The 23,817-nt window shown below is 44.0% G+C and overlaps 1 protein-coding gene across 1 annotated transcript; it reads left to right on the forward strand.

Annotated features, from left to right (window-relative positions):
- The first annotated feature begins 489 nt into the window (after window positions 1–489).
- Window positions 490–23,034, forward strand: LOC311110278 (uncharacterized protein). Its single transcript, XM_084188817.1, has 7 exons — window positions 490–942; window positions 1,214–1,338; window positions 2,799–2,981; window positions 9,496–9,657; window positions 12,356–12,467; window positions 20,949–21,937; window positions 22,986–23,034. Exons 1-6 carry the CDS (start codon window positions 660–662, stop codon window positions 21,914–21,916), a joined length of 1,833 nt encoding a protein of 610 aa, XP_084044943.1. The 5' UTR covers window positions 490–659; the 3' UTR covers window positions 21,917–21,937; window positions 22,986–23,034.
- Window positions 23,035–23,817: the final 783 nt, after the last annotated feature.

Genomic DNA, 23,817 nt, shown 5'->3' on the forward strand with positions numbered 1-23,817 from the left:
ATACAATTAAATCAATTTAAATTCCAAGTTGTAACACAATAAAATGGAGAAGTCTAAGGGGGTGAATACTTATGCAAGGCACTGTATTCTAATAAGACAGATCTATGCAAGAACAAGGACAGTTTAATATATATATATGAAAAATGTATGCACTCACTAACTGTAAGTCGCTCTGGATAAGAGCGTCTGCTAAATGACAAAAAAAAAATATATATATATATATATATATACACCTTACTGAGGTGATGTAGATAGAATAAAGTCATTATTTTCTACTCTATTCTTGCAATCACACTGTTCTTTCTAAACAAGTCTGCTCTTATCTTGAAATATATCGATCATAGGAGATTTGATGTAATATAATAAGCAGCACCGTAATTCAAAGAACAGTACATACATTTTTCATTTAACCACACCTTTTGAGCTATGACGCCAACCAATAAGATCCTTTCTCTTCAATTTAAACGGAAGTGGACAGTGACCATGAACAATTTCCACGTTAGTGTTTTTGTCGTTATTTAGACGTTTATTAACACCATGTAACTCAAAATAGGATTAATTTAACTGCACAGCATCACATTCTTTCCCAAGGCAGTGTTTAATTCGCGTTGGAGACAGGACTTGTTTGATATACGCTATCTACTGTTAGCTAGCTAACAATGGCTAACTGTATGGTTTTTCACACTCAAATAGCCTCCATCATGGAGGTGCTAGCGAATGCAGCCGTGGCAGAGATCTGTAAACTCGTAGACGACGACTATGCAGTGTTTCGTTTGGAAATAACTCAAAGCCTGAAAGAAAACAGCTCATTGCGGAGGAAACTACAGCTACAGGAACTGAAGGTGGCACGGGAGCGCGCACAGAGGACAACGCAAGAGCGCGTTCTCGCCAGTCGTCCCAGTGACGTCAACATCCTCGACCGATACAGAGGAATGGCAAGAGGTACGTTTTGCCAGTAGTGGAAAAAGTACCAAATTGTCAAATTCTAACCAGATTCTTAATTTACTGCATTTCCTATTATTTACTAATTGAAAACAATATGATGCATGGAACATAATCAATCAATCTATAAATAGTATATCAATAAGTTATTCAAAGTGTTACCTTACATCCTTGCCAATTCTAGACAGTGACAAAAGTGTACAATATAGCATTGAGCATTGACAGTAGCTAACCTAACCATGTCTTTTCCCCCAATCCGTCTCTGGTGAAGGACAGCTCACTGGAGGCCACAGGAGCTTTGTGAAGCCAGTGGGACACAATACATGGAGAGATGACCAACCAATCACTGTTGATGAGGGAAGTGGAACCTCAACCCAGCACGTTATTGTGATAGAGGTTAGTGTAATAGTATTACATCAAAATTACAGTACATCAAATGTGGCCAGTTTATTTCAGAAAGGCTCCCCTCAGCTATTCACTTGCTTACATGTACATCCTCATTTATTTACCATAGGGGAGCTTGTGAGACTTGAAAAAGAAAAGGAGAGCCGCACACTCTTGGAGCTCAGATCCAATCATTTTATAAAAACGTTTTGACAGACAAGCTCTCTTCATCAGGGTATAATGACAAACACTGCGGGTCACTAGTTTATATAGAGTTTGAAAGGACACACACAGGTGTCTGTAATCATGGCCGGCTGTGGCTTGATTTTATTGGTTAATTTACAGATATAAATTGAACATATAAAAAAGCATGACTTTATTACATATGATCATAGATATACACTACATGGCCAAAGGTATGTGGACACCTGCTTGTCAGACATCTCATTCCAAAATCATGGGCATTAATATGGAGTTGGTTCCCCCTTTGCTGCTATAACAGCCTCCACTTTTCTGGGAAGGCTTTCCACTAGATGTTGGAACATTGCTGCGGGTACTTGCTTCCATTCAGCCACAAGAGCATTAGTGAGGTTGGGGACTGATGTTGGACGATTAGACCTGGCTCACAGTCGGCGTTCCAGTTAATCCCAAAGGTGTTCGATGGGGTTGAGGTCAGGGATCTGTGCAGGCCAGTCGAGTTCTTCCACACCGATCTTGACAAACCATTTCTGTATGGACCTCGCTTTGTGCATGGGGGCATTGTCATGCTGAAACAGGAAAGGGCCTTCCCCAAACTGTTGCCAAAGTTGGAAGCACAGAATCATCTAGAATGTAATTGTATGCTGTAGCGTTAAGATTTCCCTTCACTGGAACTAAGGGGCCTAGCCCGAACCATGAAAAACAGCCCCAGACCATTACTTTGCAGTTGGCACTATGCATTCGGGCAGGTAGCGTTCTCCTGGCATCCGCCAAACCCAGATTAGTCGGACTGCCAGATGGTAAAGCGTGATTCATCACTCCAGAGAACGCATTTCCACTGCTCCAGAGTCCAATGGCGGCGTGCTTTAGCCGACGCTTGGCATTGTGATCTTAGGATTGTGTGCAGCTACTCTGCCATGGAAACCCATTTCATGAAGCTCCCGACGAACAGTTATTGTGCCGACGTTGCTTCCAGCGGCAGTTTGGAACTCAGTAGTGAGTGTTGCAACCGAGGACAGGCAATTTTTACGCGCAACAGCACTCGCCGTTCCCGTTCTGTGAGCTTGTATGGCCTACCACTTTGCGGCCGAGCCATTGTTGCTCCTAGATGTTTCCACTTCACAATAACAGCACTTAGTTACCCATACGTAAAAATGTATGCACACATGACTGTAAGTCGCTTTGGATAAAAGCGTCTGGTAAATGGCATATTATTATTATTATTATTATTATAACTCATGCACCGGTAATAACCTCCTCTCTTCTTGTGTCAGTCTGCAGATGCAGAGGCTGGAGGTCCTGGGGTCAAGCAGGAGAGGTCTGAAGGAGAGGAGGACCCACGACGCAGCAGAGACATCCAGACTGGAGTGACTGTAGCGTCCCATGTAGCCACAGAGGTCCCCACCACCACCTCCACCACCACAGCGCCGCCCAGGACCCAATGTAGCATCACGGAGGTCAGTGGAAAGCCGAACGCATTCCTCAAGTCAGAGACAGACACGGAGACTTTAACTGTAACACACAGGCTCTTACACACAGGATCTGACCACAGATCAGACCCAGAGAGACTAGGGCTGGGGAGACTGGGCTGTCCTTCTGCTCCCGGGTCAGAGTATTTACCGATATTTTACCAGACCCAGAGGACGGTTAATTCCCTTGGAGAGGGTGATGGTGACACGGTAGACACTAGCGTTGATGATCCGTGTTGTTCTTACGCTACAGAGATGGACCCTGGCAACATATCCTTGGGTTTAGAGACACAGACTGATCCGTCTAGAGGGGACTGGAAGCAGTACAGTAGTAGTGTATACTCTGAAGGGTGCCTAGATAAGAAAGGAGAGGTTCTAGTCATAGACGAAGTGACTGTGAAACTGGAGGGCAACGTTCCTCTGACATTGACTGCAGACAAGACTCACTTAGGAGACGGACACTCACAAGGTAGAGAATTCTTAGACTACAGGGAAAGCTTAGAGACAAATCCAAATGTTGCGACCCAGTCCCCTTTACACATTCTCAGGGATTGCAACCCAGTGTCCACGTCGATGGGGCCTTCCGATTCACACAATCAAGTATTGAACTCAAAGGACCAAAGGGCCAAGGGGAGGGGAGGGGGAGCAACATCAGGCAATAGTAAAGAGAAACGGTTCCTCTGCATGTTCTGTAACAAAGGCTTCAGCTGCCTCCAGAACGTAGAGACCCACCAGAGGGTCCACACAGGGGTGAAACCATTCAGCTGTACCCAGTGTCACATGCGCTTCGCCCAGGCTGGCAACCTGAAGATCCACCAGAGGGTCCACACAGGGGTGAAACCCTTCAGCTGTACCCAGTGTCATATGCACTTCTCCCATTCGTCTAGCCTGAAGAGGCACCAGAGGATCCACGCAGGCGAGAAATCCTACAGCTGCCCGTAGTGTGAGAAGAGGTTCTCCCACCAATACCCAATGAAAATGCACCTGAAGGTCCACAAGGGAGAAAGGTTGTTTGCCTGTATGCACTGCGGGAAGAAATTCTCAGAGAGGAGCTACCTCAGGATACACCAGCTGAAAAACCATTCACTCTATAACATAGAAAGTAACCATTCCACTCGATAGCTTCTGACATTTAGATCAAACCCTGCATTAAAGTCAGATACATTTTCATTATTGTCAGAAGAAAAGATCCACAGATGCATTTGGAATAACATGAGTAACAGATTTCAGTGTTGAATATTCCTGGGTAGAATATTGCATCCAGACGTGTGCTATATAAGGCATATATAAGCCGAAAAAGTATGTTACATATTGTGTTTGTACTGTGTAGGCTATATGATGTTCACAAATGCCTATTTAATTACTTCAATTCAACTACAGTGCCTTCAGAAAGTATTCACACCCCTTGACTTTTTTAACATTTTGTTGTGTTAGACTGAATTTAAAATGGATAAAATTGAGATTTTGTGTCACTGGCCTACACACAATACTCCATAATGTCAAAATGGAATTACGTTTTTAGAATTTTTAACAAATTAATTTAAAATGAAAAGCTGAAATGTCTTGATTCAATACGTATTCAACCCCTTTCTTATGGCAAGCCTAAATACGTTCAGGAGTAAAACTTTTCTTAACAAGTGACATAAGTTGCATAGACTCACTCTGTGTGCAATAATAGTGTTTAAAATGATAATTTGAATACCTCTTCTCTGTTCCCTATACAATTATCTGTAAGTTCCCTCAATCGAGCAATGCATTTCAAACGCCGATTCAACCACAAAGACCAGGGAGGTTGTCCAATGCCTCGCAAAGAAGGTCACCTATTGGTAAATAAAAAATAAAATAAAAAAAGTAGACATTGAATATCCCTTTGAGCATGAGGAAGTTATTAATTACACTTTGGATGGTGTATCAATACATCCAGTCACTGCAGGCGTCCTTCCTAACGCAGTTGCCGGAGAGGAAGGAAACCGCTCAGGGATTTCACCATGAGGCCAATGGTGACTTGAATACATTTATAGTTTAATTGCTGTGATAGGAGAACACGAAGGATGGATCAACAACATTGGAGTTACTCCACAATACTAACCTAAATGACACAGTAAAAAGAAGAAAGCCTGTACAAAATACAAATATTCGAAAACATGCATCCTGTTTGCAGTAATGCACTAAATTAAACTGCCAATTTTTATAAAAACGTTATGTCCTGTATACAAAGCGTTATATTTGGGGCTAATCCATCAACATCATGAATACCTACCACTCTTCATATTTTCAAGCATGGTGGTGGCTGCATGATGTTATGGGCATGCTTGTAAACCTGTTTCAGTCTGCTTTCCAACAGACACTGGGAGACAAATTCACCTTTCAGCAGGACAATAACCTAAAACACAAGGCCAAATATACACTGGAGTTGCTTACCAAGACGACATCGAATGTTCCTGAGTGGCCTAGTTACATTTACATTACATTACATTTTTGTCATTTAGCAGACGCTCTTATCCAGAGCGACTTACAGGAGCAATTAGGGTTAAGTGCCTTGCTTAAGGGCACATCGACAGATTTTTCACCTAGTCTGCTCGGGGATTAGAACCAGCGACCTTTCGGTTACTGGCACAACGCTCTTACCCACTAAGCTACCTGCCGCCCCAGGTAGCTTACCCACTGTACCTGCCGCCGTTACAGTTTTGACTTAAATCTATGGCAAGACTTGAAAATGCCTGTCTAGCAATTAAGTGTTAATGCCCTCGAAGCCGGTGTTTGGAGGATATATTGGCACGTGTGTTCGCAAACCGTGTCAATATATCCTCTAAAAACCGGCTTTGAGGGAATTATCAGTTTTATACAACGGGATTACCATATTCAAATAATGATTTACATACTCATTAAAAATGTTATTTTCACGAATTTATTCATACTATTTCATCTTTCCACAATATATAGTCCCGACACAAATCTAGGGTTGCTACCCAAGCCGGCTGGTCGTTCGTTCTATCGATTCGGTTGCCAGAGACGCGACCCAGTCGTTAAGACTTTTTGTTCTGTATCTATGGACTGGCTGGCAACGTTCTCATCCCTTGCTTGCTAGCTAGCCAACTACGGCTAAGTTACAGTCACGTCAGCCAGAATAACAACAAAGTAGGTGCATTTGCTGTTTTTTTGTGACATTTATTTGGATACATCCATAACAATGAGCTAATGATGCGCAATTTCACCTGGCATAGAAAATGTGCTGTCTCGTCAGGACACTTGTTCAGAGGAGCTAGCCAACAACACAGCTAACACAATCACTTCAAACTGAAGCTGGAAAGACTGCAAACTAGCTGCACTTCGTTTCGTTTGACCTGTTTTCTCTTGACATTTCTTTGTATATATCTATAAAAATGATGCTGATTCATGATTTCAACTGGCTGAGTAAAGCTAGCTGCCTGCCTGCCTGTCGGTCTCATCCTGACCCCTACACGTTCATTACTATGGGACAGCTGGAGATCGAATTTCAATACTGAAACAATGTTGCAATTATCAGAGAGACAGACAGCAAGGTTTATACAAATCTCCACTATTGAAAACCTATTGCTAGTCTAAACGAAATGGGAGATAATGTCTAGATGCTTTTTACAGTGGAGATCAAGTTTATAAATTGTCTGGCTGGGCTGATGAGACAGTGGATTGCTCAGCGAGATGGAACAGAGTAAATAGGCATTTCAACGTCATAGTTTTAGCCGGTGGTACCTTGTGGAATAGACACTGTCTGGAATGCGGTTTTAACCAATCAGCATCCAGGATTAGACCCACCCGTTGTATAATGATCAACAACCAACTTGACAGAGCTTGAATACATTTTTTAAGAATAATGTGGAAGTATTGTACAGTCCAGGTGTGCAAAGCTCTTAGACTTACTCAGAAAGACTCACAGCTGTAATGATTTTAACATGTATTGACTCAGGGATGTGAATACTTATGTAAATTAGATCTGTATTTCATTTTCAATAAGTTAGCAAACATTTCTAAAAACATGTTTTCACTTTGTCATTATGGGGTATAGTGTTGTCACGATACCAGAATTTTGACTTCGATACCGATACCAGGTTTAGTGTCACACTACTCTATACTGTCACGATACTTGATACAAAAACAATACCACAAAAAAAGGCGTATTTTCCAAAGTCACAGAATGGCACTTGATCCAGACAGATGAACTAAGATACTGCTCTGTTCAATGGTTGGGCATCTTTTGAGTTCAATGTCATTCCATTTTAACATTTTTATGTCAATTTTTTTAGAGACAGCCATGTATGCATTAATTAAATCAATTATATTCAAATTGACTTTGTTTTTACCACTCTAACTACAAAACAACATAATGGTAATCATTTATTTGAATGGTAAATCTGTATTGATACACTGGGTAAATCAAGATGTAGCCTAGGTCTATTTACGATACAGGTGAATACATATACAATAGGAGTGTATGCATGCATTGAGTAATTGAGCTTGTTTTAGCTGATTTCATGGGGCTACGGATAACAAAACATCCCTTCCAGTTAGGACTTATTTAATTGGCAACTGCTAAAATAACATTATTTTATTGTACTGATTAACAACATTTGGATAGAAGAAGCAATCTCTTCTTTTATAAAATTGTGCACTGTCTCTAAGAAATTGTCATTCGCGATGCAGAATGTGGCTGTGGAATTTGAGTTTGTGGCTGTGGAATCGAGTGGAAACCAGATGGGAGGCGAAGGAAGGAAGACAAAGTTAATTTGTTTTTGTTGGCGAGGGAGACTAAGTGAATTAATAACGTTTTTGGTGATGATCATCTTTGAAATCAGCATAGAACTAGGGTGGTGAATTCAGCTGTAAGCTAGCAAGGAAAGTTAGCCTAATTAAAGCTGGAAGCTACCTTGTCTAAACATCAGATTGTTACTCCATGGCTTATCAGTCAGAATGTTGAATAAAATGATATTTACTTACTTTACTGGTTGTAGATGCTGTTGGTCCTTTTGGCGGTGCTGGTAGGCTCGGCCACTTGTATTTTCAATCTCTTAACCTGATGCACAATATGTCAACAATAGCTGAATGTAACCGAACATAGTCCACCGACGCACCTTTTCCTCGCAATCAGCTGTGGTTCGGTTAGGCTCGGCCATATTGTGCAAGTGTTTGTCATGTGCAAATTGCATCTTTATTGAAAATAAAAACCGGAAATACCAACCATAGACCAGCGTACTGAAAGTCGAGCTAATAACTCTTCCCTGTGGATATTTTGTCTCAGATTACCTCCTACATAGGGACAAAATCAGGTAAAGTAAGTTAAATAAATGATATACGTTTATTCAACATTCTGACTTTTGTGATGGTACTGTTCAGGAATGCTGAACCTACATGTTAGAAACGAGTGTGTAAGTATTGCATTGTAAAAGTGTTCTAGCCTGTATGGACATTGTTTTGCAAACAGTAATTTAGAGTTTCAACATTTCTACATGCAGTGTTGCATTATTCAAGTGTGTTAACTTCTGTGCAGCATAAGTGTAGGAGGCTCTTTGCGCTATAATGAGGCTGTGCTGACTTGATTCTCTCAATCACGTGAGACACATTTGACAGAAGTAACGGACGTAACAAATTGTAGTGCCGAACAGTTTCTTTTTTTGTGTGTGTCAAGAAAGTACTGAGGTTTCGGTATACCATGCAACACTAATGGGGTATTGTGTATAGATGGGTGAGAAAAAAATCTATTGAATCCATTTTGAATTCAGGCTGTAACACAACAACATGTGGAATAAGTCAAGGGGTGTGAATACTTTCTCAAGGCACTGTATGTGTGGTTTTCATATGGTGTATTTAAAACTTGTTTATGTTTAATAAAACACAAGATGGAGCTTTGCGTTCTTGGATTTTCATTGAGACTCTCTTTAGAATACATCACATCTGATCTCACCCTACTCTGCATACACCCACAGCGCTTTATAAGCAATTGTGTTCGGTAGCGAGGGGTGGTGTGAACAGAGGATGAGTCAGCTTTTTAAGTTGCAAAAATCAAAATCATGTATTTAATGCTTACAGAATTGCACTCGGCCGGTTCAAGAAAACCAAAGATCCTTTCGATAATCACCTAATTAAATAGTACCCCCCCCCCTGTCTTTTATACAGGTTACAAACTGAGATTAGGAGCACTCCCTTTAAGAGTGTGCTCCTAATCTCAGCTGTTACCTGTATAAAAAGACACCTGGGAGCCAGAAATCTTTCTGATTGAGAGGGGGTCAAATACTTATTTCCCTCATTAAAATGCAAATCTATTTATAACATTTTTGACATGCGTTTTTCTGGATTTTTTTTTTTTTTTGTTGTTATTCTGTCTCTCACTGTTCAAATAAACCTACCATTAAATTTATAGACTGATAATTTCTTTGTCAGTGGGCAAACGTACAAAATCAGCAGGGGAACAAATACTTTTTTCCCCTCACTGTATGTCTGTGTAATCTGTATTACCTGTCTCTTCCAGGAGGAGGAGGGTCCGGAGGTGCTGCTGGTGAAGGAGGAGGGGTGTGAGGAGGGTCTGGGGAACCCTGTGGTGACCATGGTCATGGACAAACAGACTACACCTCCTCCTGGACCCAAAGAGGCACCAGCGGAGCAGCACAGGACCACACACAGGCTCACTGAGGTGTGAGCCCACTGTAAACTACTATCTGAATGGTATTAGGTCAGGGCCTGCATCCACAAAGCCTCTCAGAGTAGGAGTGCTGATCTACATTTTACATTTTAGTCATTTAGCAGACGCTCTTATCCAGAGCGACTTACAGTTAGAAGGATCAGTTTAGCTTTTTCCATCATAATGAATAGGACTATGTAGACAGGTGGGGACCTGGGCCCGTATCCACAAAGCGTCTCAGAGTAGAAAATTGGTCGTAAGTGCTGAGAATAGAAACATTCTACTCTTATGGGTAAAAATACAATCTATGCACGAAGTCAGATATTTAGGACACCTCATGAGCTGTCCTAACCCGTTAAGAGTTACCAGCAAGAGTCTTGATAATAGAAAAATGCAGCAAGTCGGTGGTTCCTGCGTCACATGCAATTGCTTTGTTCAATTAATGTTTTGATAATGCTTTATGATCAATCCATAAATATCTCTTGTGCCTTTGACAATGATGAGGCCTATTTCACATGATATGCCTAAATACTTATAACAAATAGGCTAATAAATAATTATTTCAATTTTTTAATTACCTACATTGTTATTTCAAGATATCCCTTTGGAGCGCAATATCACGTTGTTAAAGAAAGATGCCTAAATTGGGTCAGGTGATTGTGGAGGCCAGGTCATCTGATGCAGCACTCCATCACTCTCCTTCTTGGTCAAATAGCCCATACACAGCCTGGAGGTGTGTTGGCTAATTGTGCTGTTGAAAAACAAATGATATTCCCACTATGTGCAAACCAGATGGGATGGCATATCGCTGCAGAATGCTGTGGTAGCCATGCTGGTTAAGTGTGCCTTGAATTCTAAATAAATCCCTGACTGTGTCACCAGCAAAGCACCATCACACCTCCTCCTCCATGCTTCACGGTGGGAACCACACATGCGGAGATCATCCGTTCACCTACTCTGCTTCTCACAAAGTCACGGCGGTTGGAACCAAAAATCTCCAATTTGAACCAAAAATCTAAAATTTGGACTCCAGACCAAAGGACAGATTTCCACCAGTTTTATGTCCATTGCTCGTGTTTCTTGGCCCAAGCAAGTCTGTTCTTATTGGTGTCTTTTAGTAGTGGTTTCTTTGCAGCAATTCGACCATGAAGGCCTGATTCACGCAGTCTCCTCTGAACTGTTGATGTTGAGATGTGTCTGTTACTTGAACTCTGTGAAGCATTTATTTGGGGTGCAGTTAACTCGAATGAACTTATCCTCTGCAGCAGAGGTAACTCTGGGTCTTCCTTTGCTGTGGCGGTCCTCATGTGAGCCAGTTTCATAATAGCGCTTGATGGTTTTTGCGACTGCACTTGAAGAAACTTTCAAAGTTCTTGAAATTTTCCGGATTGACTGACCTTCATGTCGTAATGATGGACTGTCGTTTCTCTTTGCTTATTTGAGCTGTTCTTGCCATAATATGGACTTGGTCTTTTACCAAATAGGGCTATCTTCTGTATACCACCCCTAACTTGTCACAACTCAACTGATTGGCTCAAACGCATTATGAAGGAAAGAAATTCCACAAATTAACTTTTAACAAGGCACACCTGTTAATTTAAATGCATTCCAGGTGACTACCTCATAAAGCTGGTTGAGAGAATGCCAAGAGTGTGCAAAGCTGTCATCAAGGCAAAAGGTGGCTACTTTGAAGAATCTCAAATATATCAAGTATATTTTGATTTGTTTAACACTTTTTTGGTTACTACATGATTCCATATGTGTTATTTCATAGTTGTGATGTCTTCACTATTATTCTACAATGTAGAAAATAGTAAAAATAAAGAAAAACCCGGGAATGAGTAGGTGTGTCCAAACTTTTGACTGGTACTGTAAATGTGTTTGATGAAAATGATAGACCTTTCAAATGTATGCAACATTGTTTGCAACATTATCAGCAAGTGACTTGAGGCCGACTGTGCCAAAGCGATTTAGGAGTTGTTAAACGAGTGTTGATATAACGGTAATATTGTCAGAATTCTGCTTTTAACAACCTTCAGAATTGGTTAGAAAAAGGTTATGCACGCCAACATATTAGCCGATAATTAAGAGAATTGATCATGTCAGGTGAAATTATACAGTATCAAACGTTTTACCATTGCAACATTAAGATGTACAGTCACATTCTACATGGTTGTATGAAGCGTGCTATAGAGTTCACAGCTGGCGATGCCTCATTGTGATTGGTTATTCCCCATTATTTGCAACAATGTCAATGGGCCTCATCACTATCTTTCCATTGCAGTACCTCAAACTGTCATGATTACCAGTTTAGATAAACTTTTATGAGTTGACTTTACTCCTGGCTCAGTTTGTCTGGGTAGTGTCTTAACATCATCCTAAAACCTACTCTGAGCTGGGAGTTTTTTTTGTCTTAAAAACTGGTTTTAGCAGGATTCCTAGGATATTTTCTGAGGTGCTTTGTGGATACGGGCCCAGGTCTTGATTAATTTTCTCCGAAGTGTGGGACCATGCCTTTGAATTATCAAACCATTTTTAAAGAGCGTCAAGTAATCAAATCAATTAACACGTTTGCATAGTATCAAATCAACTAACATGTTTGCATAGTACTCATAGCAATCCTTCATTGCCTAATCAGAAGATGCTCCATAGCAGGGTGCTCATATCAGATTTCTTGATCCAACATCCTCTCACTCTGTATCTCTTACAGTCAGTAGACATAGAGGATGGGAAGCCTGATCTGCTGCTAGTCAAAGAGGAGACAATAGAAGATGGACCAGAGAGCATTGATCTGCTGAGTGGACTAAAGATGGGGGAGCAAGGTAAGGGAGAAATACATGTAGCATACATACAGTAATAGATCTTGAATGGGAATAGTGATGCGCCTGGCTATTATTCTTTCTTAATTTTCTTCATTGATAAAATGAAATCAATACCACTTATGTTTACATACAAAAACACAATGTATAACCTTGACCAGGTAATTGACTCAAAACATTTAGGAGTTCCTCTTCAGTTAGTCAACTTTGGTTCAACATACTATGGGGAGTTGAAGGATCTACAATCATGCCTGACAAGGCATTCCTTAAACTATTCCGCTCTTCACCTCGTGAACAGGAGCGATTCAAGCTACTAAAACAAACAATTGGGAAAAGAGACTGTCTTACATTTGCGCCAACTAAACTGCCACATACTGGTAGAGCGTGCTCACTCCCTGGACGTTGTGTGCCGAAGTTTGTATTTGTTATCATAAGTTTCCTAATCACAGACAATGTTATTCTTCAGTTTGCTGGAGCAATGAGTAAGATGGCTAAGAAAGCGACCGAGACGACGATAGCTAAGCCGGCTTCGGGGTCGTGATCATTCCCCCAGTCATGCAGTTATAGTATTTCTCTGAAAGGTACTCACGATTTATGTGTAGTTTGTCTCGGCTTGGAACACGCTCAGACGGCCCTTGCTCGGAACAGTCCGTGTGCGCATTGCCACATACTGCATGCAAACTCCCTGGAAAGACATGTAGCATTATTGAGGAAGCTTGGAGTTAGCGATGGCGACTTTCCATTCCCGGATGCCGGCATCTCTGTTGGGAACGAGGTGCAGGAAGCGGAGAGGGACTTGGCTGATGTCGGAACAGGTGGAACTAGCCTCCCAGCAGGGAGATGGTGAGCCGGCTGGTTCGGTCTCCCACGGTGACATACAGGGCCCAGGTTCGGATGACGATTTGGTGTCTCTGTATAGCTCCGGGGGTTTCTCAGGTGACGAAGAGTACTTAGTTCCGGGACAGCCACCTCCTCACACTTTGGGAGTAGAGGGGGAATCCCTGGGATCCAACGCATCGTTCATAGAACTGTGCCGCAGGGTGGCTATGCGTTTGGAGGTGAAGTGGGCATGTTTACACCCGCAGCAGAAGTCATCAAGATTCGGTGGGAAGTACCTGCCCCCTGTGGTTGCCACAGTCAAGCACCACCTACCCCTGTTTCTGGATTTCGAAGAATTGACGACAACCTGGTCCAACCCGCATTCAGCTAAGCTGATGCTGCATGGGTTTGCCCCCTTCATGGATCTGGAGGGGATGGAGGGGACAGGGCGGGGCGGGTGCACACGCCTCCAGTCTATAGCAAGCTAGCTGGCTACCTCGCCCCGTTGGCTAACAAAGGTGTGGCTAATGCGAATCCTACGCGCCCTAACAAGCATTGTCGCTCAGCTGGATAAGGTGTATTGTGCAGAGGGGGTGGTTGCCTGATCCCCTCAGTAGTGAGTGCATACATTCTCTTACTTTTTCATACTGTTAAGTCTGACTTCATTCTGCACATGTTCCGGTGCATTGGTCTGGCCCTCGGGAAGAGCAGGGGAGCTACTGTGGTGGCACTGCGTCATCTTTGGCTGACGCTTTCGAAGGTGCCGGAGAGGGACCGCGATGAGCCTATTTCTCCTACGGCCAGAAAGAAAGGAGGAAGAGGCACTGAACGCTTTTCTTCCTTTGGGGTTGCCGGGGGCCAGGCCGGGCCCAGCACCAAGTCGGACCTGCCTGAATCCCAGGCGCAACAAGTGCCACCTCGCTTCCAGGAGCGAGGTGAGAGATGATCCTGCTATGGAGCGGAGTAGGAGACTGCCCCCACGCACTTAGCTCGGGGATGGGAGATGGCACGGGATCGGCTCCTCCCTTGCCAGCCGCCCCAAACACCCGTTGTGACAACAGTAACCCCAAGTGGCACGGCCAATCGGGGTACATCACGGATGGCCAAAGCCCTCGAGCCCAGAGTGGACCGGGCTTCAGGCAAACGTTTGCACCTAAACACATTGTTTCAACCCCATTGTTTGCGGGTTTCAAGAGTGTTGTATATTCCACATGTGAGTTCAATAAAACATGTCCCTCCTCCACATTCAGACACAAGTTTGTTGAGAGTGGTGAAGGGAAAAAAATACATTTCTCCCAGGCCACGACTGGGGTCGACATGCCCCCTCAAATGGCACTTTACAGGAGACTCGCTGCCTGCTCCAACCAATGGGCGCGCATGCGCTGTGTCGCCCTTGGTCATCCGAATAGTGACGTTGGGGTACAGGCTACAATTCGTTGTTCCCCTGGCCTCAGCGCCAATATTAAGGGAGAAACAGGCAATACGAGTGGTTCCTCTGTCGGAAGCCCAGGACTGCTGGTACAGTCGGTGTTTCCTGGTTCCAAAATTCTCACAAACCAGCGGCTATTATGGTCTGTGTGTCCCGCGATTGAATGTTCTGTTGTATTTGCCTGAGTTGAGTACGGAAGCCGATTTCATATTGACCCTCCGCCGGGCACTGGCCCAGTGGAGGGATCCCTGGCTACTGTCGCAAGGGGTTCTCATGCGCCAGGTGTTGTCCCGCAAGGTGGTCACAGCATGAGTGGAGACTACAGGACCGACGTAGATTTTTACGCATCGTGAGAAAACGCTTAGTGTCGACTATCTCTCGATGAGGGACCCGAGTGCCCCGTTGGGACAGACGCTCTGGCACACCAGTGGCATCGGACCCTCCATTACATGTTTCCGCCAGTGGTTCTGATTCAGCCCACGTTGGTAAGGGTGCGCCGGGAGGGATCTGTTGTCCCAGGCACGCTTGGCCAGAGACTTGGTTCCTATGGGCCTGGCCCCTGAGAGGGCCAATCTGATATCTAGAGGTTTACCGCCGAATGTTATTGCTACCATTCAGTCTGCAAGGGCACCTTCCACGAGAGGTCTGTATGCGTATAAGTGGCAAGTGTTTGAGCTCTGATACCAAGATAGCGTAGCAGTGCGGTCGTGTTCTCTTGTGTGTCCATGTAAATAGCCTGTTTTAATTTTAAAAAAAATATTTTACGTATATATTTCCCTATCACACTTTTCATCCTTCTACTAAATATACTTTCCTGCAACCCACCTCACTCAATGTGGAACGGATTCTATTATTTACTCACCTTTATCTAGAATCTCCAGTTGAAACTAGCCAGCCAGCTAACTAGCGACCTAGCTACTTGCTATTAGCCACCGTTAGCAGTTTTCACCCAGAACATCGGATTTTCTGCCGGAATCACTGAATCACTGGACCTTTTAACTCTGGATAATTGCAACTAGCTAGCTGCAACGAAATGAATGTTGTTGTTGGCTAATCAGCCTTCAGCTAGCCTTGAGTCAAGCACATCTCCCGGCTATCTACCTCTCTGTCAACCGGACGGGACCTCCTAGAGTCGACACGGAGCCCTGCCGATCCATCACGACTGGTCTGCCGACGTAATCGTCTGTGGTTTCAACAGGCTTCCCGTTGCGACGACCACGAAGATCCATCTGCTAGCCCCGGCCCGCTAGCACACGCAAACTACAACCGTGCTTCCTGCTCGCTGTGCTGAAGCACCAATTTGAACTGCTCTCGGATTCACATATTGTTGTTCACTGGACCTTATGATCACTCAGATGCACAGTTGATGCCTGCTGGACTGTTCCTTTACACGGTACCCTGTCCTGTTTATTCTGTTTAGCCTCAGCCCAAACTTTATCGCCATTACCAGTTGTTGTCTTAGCTCTCTCTAATAACACCTGTGATTGCTTTATGCCTCTCTCCCATGTCAATATGCTTTGCCTATTGCTGTTCCAGTTAGTTCTTATTATACAATTTCACTGTAGAACCCCAAGTCCCTCTCAAACTGCCTCAAATCGTTCCTTTGTTCCACCCCCCATACACGCCGAGACCGGCTCAATCGGTGCCTCCAGTGATGCTATCTCTTTCATTGTTACCCAACGCTTAGGTTTACCTCCACTGTACTCATATCCTTCCATATCCTTGTCTGTACATAATGCCCTGAATCTTTTCTACAACGTCCGGAAATCTGCCCCCTTTATTCTCTGTACCCAACGCACTAGAAGACCAGTTCTTAAAGCCTTTAGCCGTATCCTTATTCTAGTCCTCCTCTGTTCCTCTGGTGATGTAGAGGCTAACCCAGGCCCTGCAGCCCCTAGTATCACTCCTACTCCCCAGGAGCTATCATTTGTTGACTTCTGTAACCGTAAAAGCCTTGGTTTTCTGCACGTTAACATCAGAAGTCTACTTCCTAAGTTTGAGTTATTCACTGCGTTAGCACACTCCGCCAACCTTGATGTTCTAGTGGTGTCTGAATCCTGGCTTAGGAAGGCCACCAAAAATTATGAAATTTCCTTCCCCAACTACAACATTTTCCGTCTAGATAGAACTGCCAAAGGGGGTGGAGTTGCAATCTACTGTAGAGATAGCCTGCAGAGCTCTATCATACTATCCAGGTCTGTGCCCAAACAGTTTGAGCTTCTACTTCTAAAAATCCACCTTTCCAGAAATAAGTCTCTCACTGTTGCAGCTTGCTACAGACCCCCCTCAGCCCCCAGCTGTGCCCTGGACACGATATGTGAATTGATTGCCCCCCATTTATCCTCAGAGTTCGTACTGCTTGGTGACCTAAATTGGGATATGCTTAACACCCCGGCCATCCTACAATCCAAACTAGATGCCCTCAATCTCACACAAATGATCAACGAACCCCAGGTACAACCCTAAATCCGTAAACATGGGTACCCTCATAGATATCATCCTGACTAACTTACCCTCTAAATACACCTCCGCCATCTTCAACCAGGATCTCAGCGATCACTGCCTTATTGCCTGCGTCCGTAACGGGTCCGCGGTCAAACGACCACCCCTCATCACTGTCAAACGCTCCCTAAAACACTTTAGTGAGCAGGCCTTCCTAATTGACCTGGCCCAGGTATCCTGGATGGATATAGATCTCATTCCGTCAGTAGAGGATGCCTGGTTGTTCTTTAAAAGTAATTTCCTCTCAATCTTAAATAAACATGTCCCATTCAAAAAATACAGAACTAAGAACAGATATAGCCCCTGGTTCTCCTCAGACTTGACTGCCCTTGACCAGCACAAAAACATCCTGTGGCGTACTGCATTAGCATCAAATAGCCCCCGCGATATGCAACTTTTCAGGGAAGTCAGGAACCAATATACACAAGCAGTTAGGAAAGCAAAGGCTAACTTTTTCAAACAGAAATGTGCATCCTGTAGCACTAACTCCAAAAAGTTTTGGGACACTGTAAAGTCCATGGAGAATAAGAGCACCTCCTCCCAGCTGCCCACTGCACTGAGGCTAAGAAACACTATCACCACCGATAAATCTACAATAATCGAGAATTTCAACAAGCATTTTGCTACGGCTGGCCATGCTTTCCACCTGGCTACCACTACCCCGGCCACCAGCTCTGCACCCTCCGCTGCAACTTCCCCATGCCCCCCCCCCCCACCCGCTTCTCCTTCACACAAATTCAGACAGCTGATGTTCTGAAAGAGCTGCAAAATCTGGACCCCTACAAATCATCTGGGCTAGACAATCTGGACCCTTTCTTTCTAAAATTAGCAGCCGAAATTGTCGCAACCCCTATTACTAGCCTGTTCAACCTCTCTTTCGTAATGTCTGAGATCCCCAGTGATTGGAAAGCTGCCGTGGTCATCCCCCTCTTCAAAGGGGGTGACACTCTAGATCCAAACTGTTACAGACCTATATCCATCCTGCCCTGCCTTTCGAAAGTTTTTGAAAGCCAAGTTAACAAACAGATCACCGACCATTTCGAATCCCACCGTACCTTCTATGCAATGCAATCCGGTTTCCGAGCTGGTCATGGGTGCACCTCAGCCACGCTTAAGGTCCTAAACGATATTAAAACCGCGATCGATAATAGACAGTACTGTGCAGCCGTCTTCATCGACCTGGCCAAGGCTTTCGACTCTGTCAACCACCGCATTCTTATTGGCAGACTAAATAGCCTTGGTTTCTCAAATGACTGCCTCGCCTGGTTCACCAACTACTTCTCAGATAGAGTTCAATGTGTCAAATCGGAGGGCCTGTTGTCTGTACCTATGGCAGTCTCTATGGGGGTGCCACAGGGTTCAATTCTTGGGCCCACTCTTTTCTCCGTGTAGATCAATGATGTCGCTCTTGCTGCTGGTGACTCTCAGATCCACCTCTACGCAGACGACACCATTTTGTATACATCTGGCCCTTCGTTGGACACTGTGTTAACAAACCTCCAAACGAGCTTCAATGCCATACAACACTCCTTCAGTAGCCTCCAACTGCTCTTAAACACTAGTAAAACTAAATGCATGCTCTTCAATCGAACGCTGCTGGCACCCGCCCACCCGACTAGAATCACTACTCTCGACAGGTCTGACCTAGAGTATGTGGACAACTACAAATACCTAGGTGTCTGGTTAGACTGTAAACTCTCCTTCCAGACTCACATTAAGAATCTCCAATCCAAAGTTAAATCTAGAATCGGTTTCCTATTTCGCAACAAAGCCTCCTTCGCTCATGCTGCCAAACATGCCCTTGTAAAACTGACTATCCTACCGATCCTTGACTTCAGCAATGTCATTTACAAAATAGCCTCCAACACTCTACTCAGCAAATTGGATGTAGTCTATCACAGTGCCATCCGTTTTGTCACCAAAGCCCCATATTCTACCCACCACTGTGACCTGTACGCTCCTGTTGGCTGGTCCTCACTACATATTCGTCGCCAAACCCACTGGCTCCAGGCCATCTATAAATCACTGCTAGGCAAATCCCTGCCTTATCTTAGGTCACTGGTCACCATAGCAACACCCACCCGTAGTATGCGCTCCAGCAGGTATATCTCACTGGTCATCCCCAAAGTCAACACCTCCTTTGGCCGCCATTCCTTCCAGTTCTCTGCTGCCAATGACTGGAACAAATTACAAAAATCTCTGAAGCTGGAGAGACTTATGTCCCTCACTAACTTTAAGCATCAGTTGTCAGAGCACCTTACCGATCACTGCACCTGTACACAGCCCATCTGAAATTAGCCCACCCAACTACCTCATTCCCATATTGTTCTTTATTTTGCTCATTTGCACCCCAGTATCTCTATTTGCACATCATCTCTTGCACATCTATCATTCCAGTGTTAATACTAATTGTAATTATTTTGCACTATAGCCTATTTATTGCCTTACCTCCATAACTTGCTACATTTGTACACACTGTATATATATTTTCTGTTGTATTTTTGACTTTATGTTTGGTTTTACCCCATATGTAACTCTGTGTTGTTGTTTTTATCGCACTGCTTTGCTTTAACTTGGCCAGGTCGCAGTTGTAAATGAGAACTTGTTCTCAACTGGCTTACCTGGTTAAATAAAGGTGAAATATAAAAATAAATAAAGGACTTGTTCCTTTTTAGTGCTTTGTGAGGGACATCCTTATGTTCCAACAGGAGGTTTTCGAGCAGGGGCGGCATTCTCCACGTTAAAAGTGTACATGGCCGCTTTCTCTGTGTGTCATGTGGGAATTGACGGAGCCTCACCGGGGGCCCACCCCCTGGTTGTGTATTTCCTGAAAGGTGTACATCGTCTCAGACCGGTCTCTAAACCTATTTTCCCACATGGGACTTGGCGCTGGTTTTGGAGGCAAAGGGTGCGGCCCTCTTTGAGATCCACCAACTCTTTTGGAGTTGGTGGATCTGAAGATCCTCTCCTACAAAAGGTCCCTGCTCATGGCTTTGGCCTCGGCTAAATGTGTTGGGGTCCTACACGTGTTATCCGTACCTCCTTCCTGTACTCAGTTCACCCCAGGGAACTCTAAGTTGATGTTGCGTCCAAATGCCGCCTTTGCCCCAAAAGTCATGGCTATATAGTTGTGCTGCGGCGAGTTAGGCATCACCACACACTTGTGATATTTTATTGCTTGGATGTCACTGCTCCCAGTGTAGCCCACAGTGTGCTTACGGCTGGGACAGGGGAAGTAACTAGGCAGTGCGCAGTGTGTGCAATACCCAGACTGCCCCATCTAGCGGAGGTCAGGTCTAGGTGGTCTGTCATGGGCTGTTTCATTTAGTATCCGTTGGGGTCGGCTTGGGGCGTGATTATATTTCCCCATAGTATGTTGTACCGAAGTTGACTGACTGAAAGGGAACGTTAAGACTATAACTATTGTTACCTGAAGGAGGGAAACGAGGTAGAACACCTGTTTGGCCCTGTGCCGCCCGTTCCAGGGCTCGGTGAAAAGCGTTATTAAATTGAAGTAATGAATCAGAGTCTCACGCTTATCACCTGTGAAAGGCGGGGCTTCCAGCGATGCACGGATTTCATTGACCTTGTCAGGCGTGATTGTAGATCTTTCAACCGAATCCCCATAGTATGTTGTACCTTATTTCCCTCCTTCAGGGAAAAGTAGTTATAGTCATAATGTTACGTTTTCTCTGCCATGTTTGTAAAGTCTATTTTGTAAACTCTTCCTGCAGGTGGTTGGCTGGAGGCTAACAGAGAAGACTGGGTGACCATCTTGGATTCCCAGAACGGTGCAGCCAATGACCTAGGGGACAACATCACTGAGCAGGCCAGGACTAGAGGCGACATAGTGGAGGTCAGTGGATGGGACAGCGTCCTCAACTCTGGGCTGGGAATCAACACTGTTAACCAGAAACAAACAGTCGAACACAAAACAACAACTGAACTCCATGAAAACAGACTGGCTGAGATCAGGGCGAGGCGTAGAGTTGGTCTGCGCGGACGGGGAGGTGTCCATATGCAGCTAGAGAGAACAGACACTGATTCGGCTAGCGATGCTCCATCCTGCTCCTATAGTTGTGATTCAGAGAGACTGATGGCGCCTCAGGTTAACCCCCTAACAGGTGCTGCCTTCAGCCTGCCTTCTATAGGATCTATCAACTGGAACATGGACCCTGTGACAACACAGACACTCCCTGGCCTTCATCCTCCTCACAATCTCCTTATGTTAAACCAGACCTCAGACAATACCAGTGCCTCAACACTAAATGGCTACACAAGCCCATTGACACATTACCGTAGTAGAGACGGAATCAGTAAAGGAGGCAGCGCCAAAGAGAAGCGCTTCCGGTGTTCGTTCTGTGGGAAAGCCTTCAGTTTCCCCCAACAGGTGGAGATCCACCAGAGGATACACACGGGGGAGAAACCGCACACGGGGGAGAAACCGTTCGCCTGCCACCTGTGCCGGGCCCGTTTTTCCCGATCGTCCCACCTGAAGAGGCACCAGAGGGTCCACACAGGGGAGAAACCCTACAGCTGCCCCCAGTGTGAGAAGAGATTCTCCCACCAGCACCAGCTAAAGATGCACCTGAAGATCCACACGGGAGAGAGGCCGTTCGCCTGTATACACTGCGAGAAGAGGTTCTCAGAGAGAAGCTACCTCAGGATACACCAGCAGAAAATGCACAGGGACCATGTATAGTAACATGTAATGTAGTACTAGGTAGGTTGTAGTTAATCCTGTTGGTTTTGGATATAGAGGGAACTGGGGAAAGAATGAGTATGATGAGGCAGAGTAGATGAAATGGTGATGGTTGGTGTGATGGTGTCTGTAAAAATGCTTCACTGATGATAAGTGACAACCTTGTCCTGTTGTTTGATGCTGGTGTTTTATAATGGAGGAAGTTATAGTGCCTTAATTCATGTTTACTTGACAAACTAGTGAAGCTGTGTGTAATGTAATGTTGGACCTTTTCCAAAGTATTCTAAAATAAATTTTATCAAAGCGAGGGTATCAGATTTACAGAAAAGGTAAAGTATTACCATAGTGAGAAGTTATTCTAATTGTCACGTATTGTTGTGCAATAAAATTACTTTACTTCACACTATGTGAGTGTATGACCATTTTGTTGAAATTAAAATTTACTTTGTGATGGAAAATGTTTTGTGTGTATGACTGCACAGAGGAAACCACACTATCACTGATAAGCAATTTGGCCAGAACATTGCTCTGGCAACTAGAAGGAGTGATACAATATCTCAGTTTCAAGGTTAGAAGCCTCGTATGGTATAAATCAGTCACATGCAGGAACCAACGCCTATGTGAATAATGTAAATCATGCTTATATGACTTGTTTGTGTAGCAGTATAAAGGGACTGAAAGGGAACGCCCCTTTTCAGAGTTTCATCAGGCTTGTATTGAGTTTGTGAACATCTCCGGCCGTGACAAAGATTGCTTCATTTACTTTGAATTTGAGTCCTTAGTGGTGAATTTCCACGACAACGTCATGCTGACTGACTTGGTTATTTTTCTATCATTGCAGGGACTGAGTTTTCCTTATTTCAGTCGAACCAAAACATACTTAATTCTTCAATCAACACATGGATTTTTTTTATAATACACTCCAATGGCTCCATATTGTTCGGTACCTGAATCACAGTGTTAGAGATGGGCTGTGGTTAACATTTTATAATGTCATGTTTCTGTGTGTACAGTAAAGAGTTTCTTATATAAGCCTTTATATTCTCTTCTGTACAATTTGTGTTTACAGTCTGCAGTCCATAAGGACCTGCTGATATCCGGTGTTGCTGGCGGGAGAGACTGGACCTCTAAAGCGGCTGGTCACAAACCCTGGCCCCTGTCAGGACCCTGGATCAGGAGCCGTCGCTGTTCCTACCTGAGTTGGAACCGGGACCGAACCACGAGGGACAGAAACTCTGTAGTGGGCAATAATATTTGACATGTGTATATACAGTATATATGATATTATAAATACCTCACATGCGACTCGTAATAAGACTAAGCAATTAGCCTATTAAAATGTTCATCTGACTCCATAAGATAAATATCAATATGCAAGAGATTATGTAAACCATGTACAATCAAGTATTATGCGTTTAGCTGACTAAGATCAAGGAATGGTCATGATGGAATTCTAAACAAGTATTACTGAATAACATTGTAAAATGAATGGATTCACATACAATGCATAAAGGTTAAGTTACAAAGCATTAACAAGCTTTACAAGGCATTATTCTAAGTATGGTCAGAGGGTGAGAAAGAAACCATAGCTCATGGGAGAGGGAGAGAAAGAAAGAGTGTAGGTATCTCACCACAGCAAGTCAGGAACATAAGAGAAAGAACAATTCATCTAAGACCCTTTTATAAGCATCTGAGTTGTTTGGATTCAAAAACTGAGTTGTTGACCAATAGTATTACTGTAAAGTTAACCTCCAATCAGATATCAGACCTACAGGATGTAACCTCTGCTTCTCAGAGGTGAGACAATGGGGGTTGGTGAGATCAACACAGAGGAAGTTCATGCATACAGTTGATAAGAAGAATCACTTCAGGGGCTGAGCTGCCCTACAACTCCACCACCA

Source organism: Coregonus lavaretus, assembly GCF_964263955.1.
Source record: "Coregonus lavaretus genome assembly, contig: SUPER_35_unloc_3, whole genome shotgun sequence".
Taxonomy (NCBI): Eukaryota; Metazoa; Chordata; class Actinopteri; order Salmoniformes; family Salmonidae; genus Coregonus; species Coregonus lavaretus.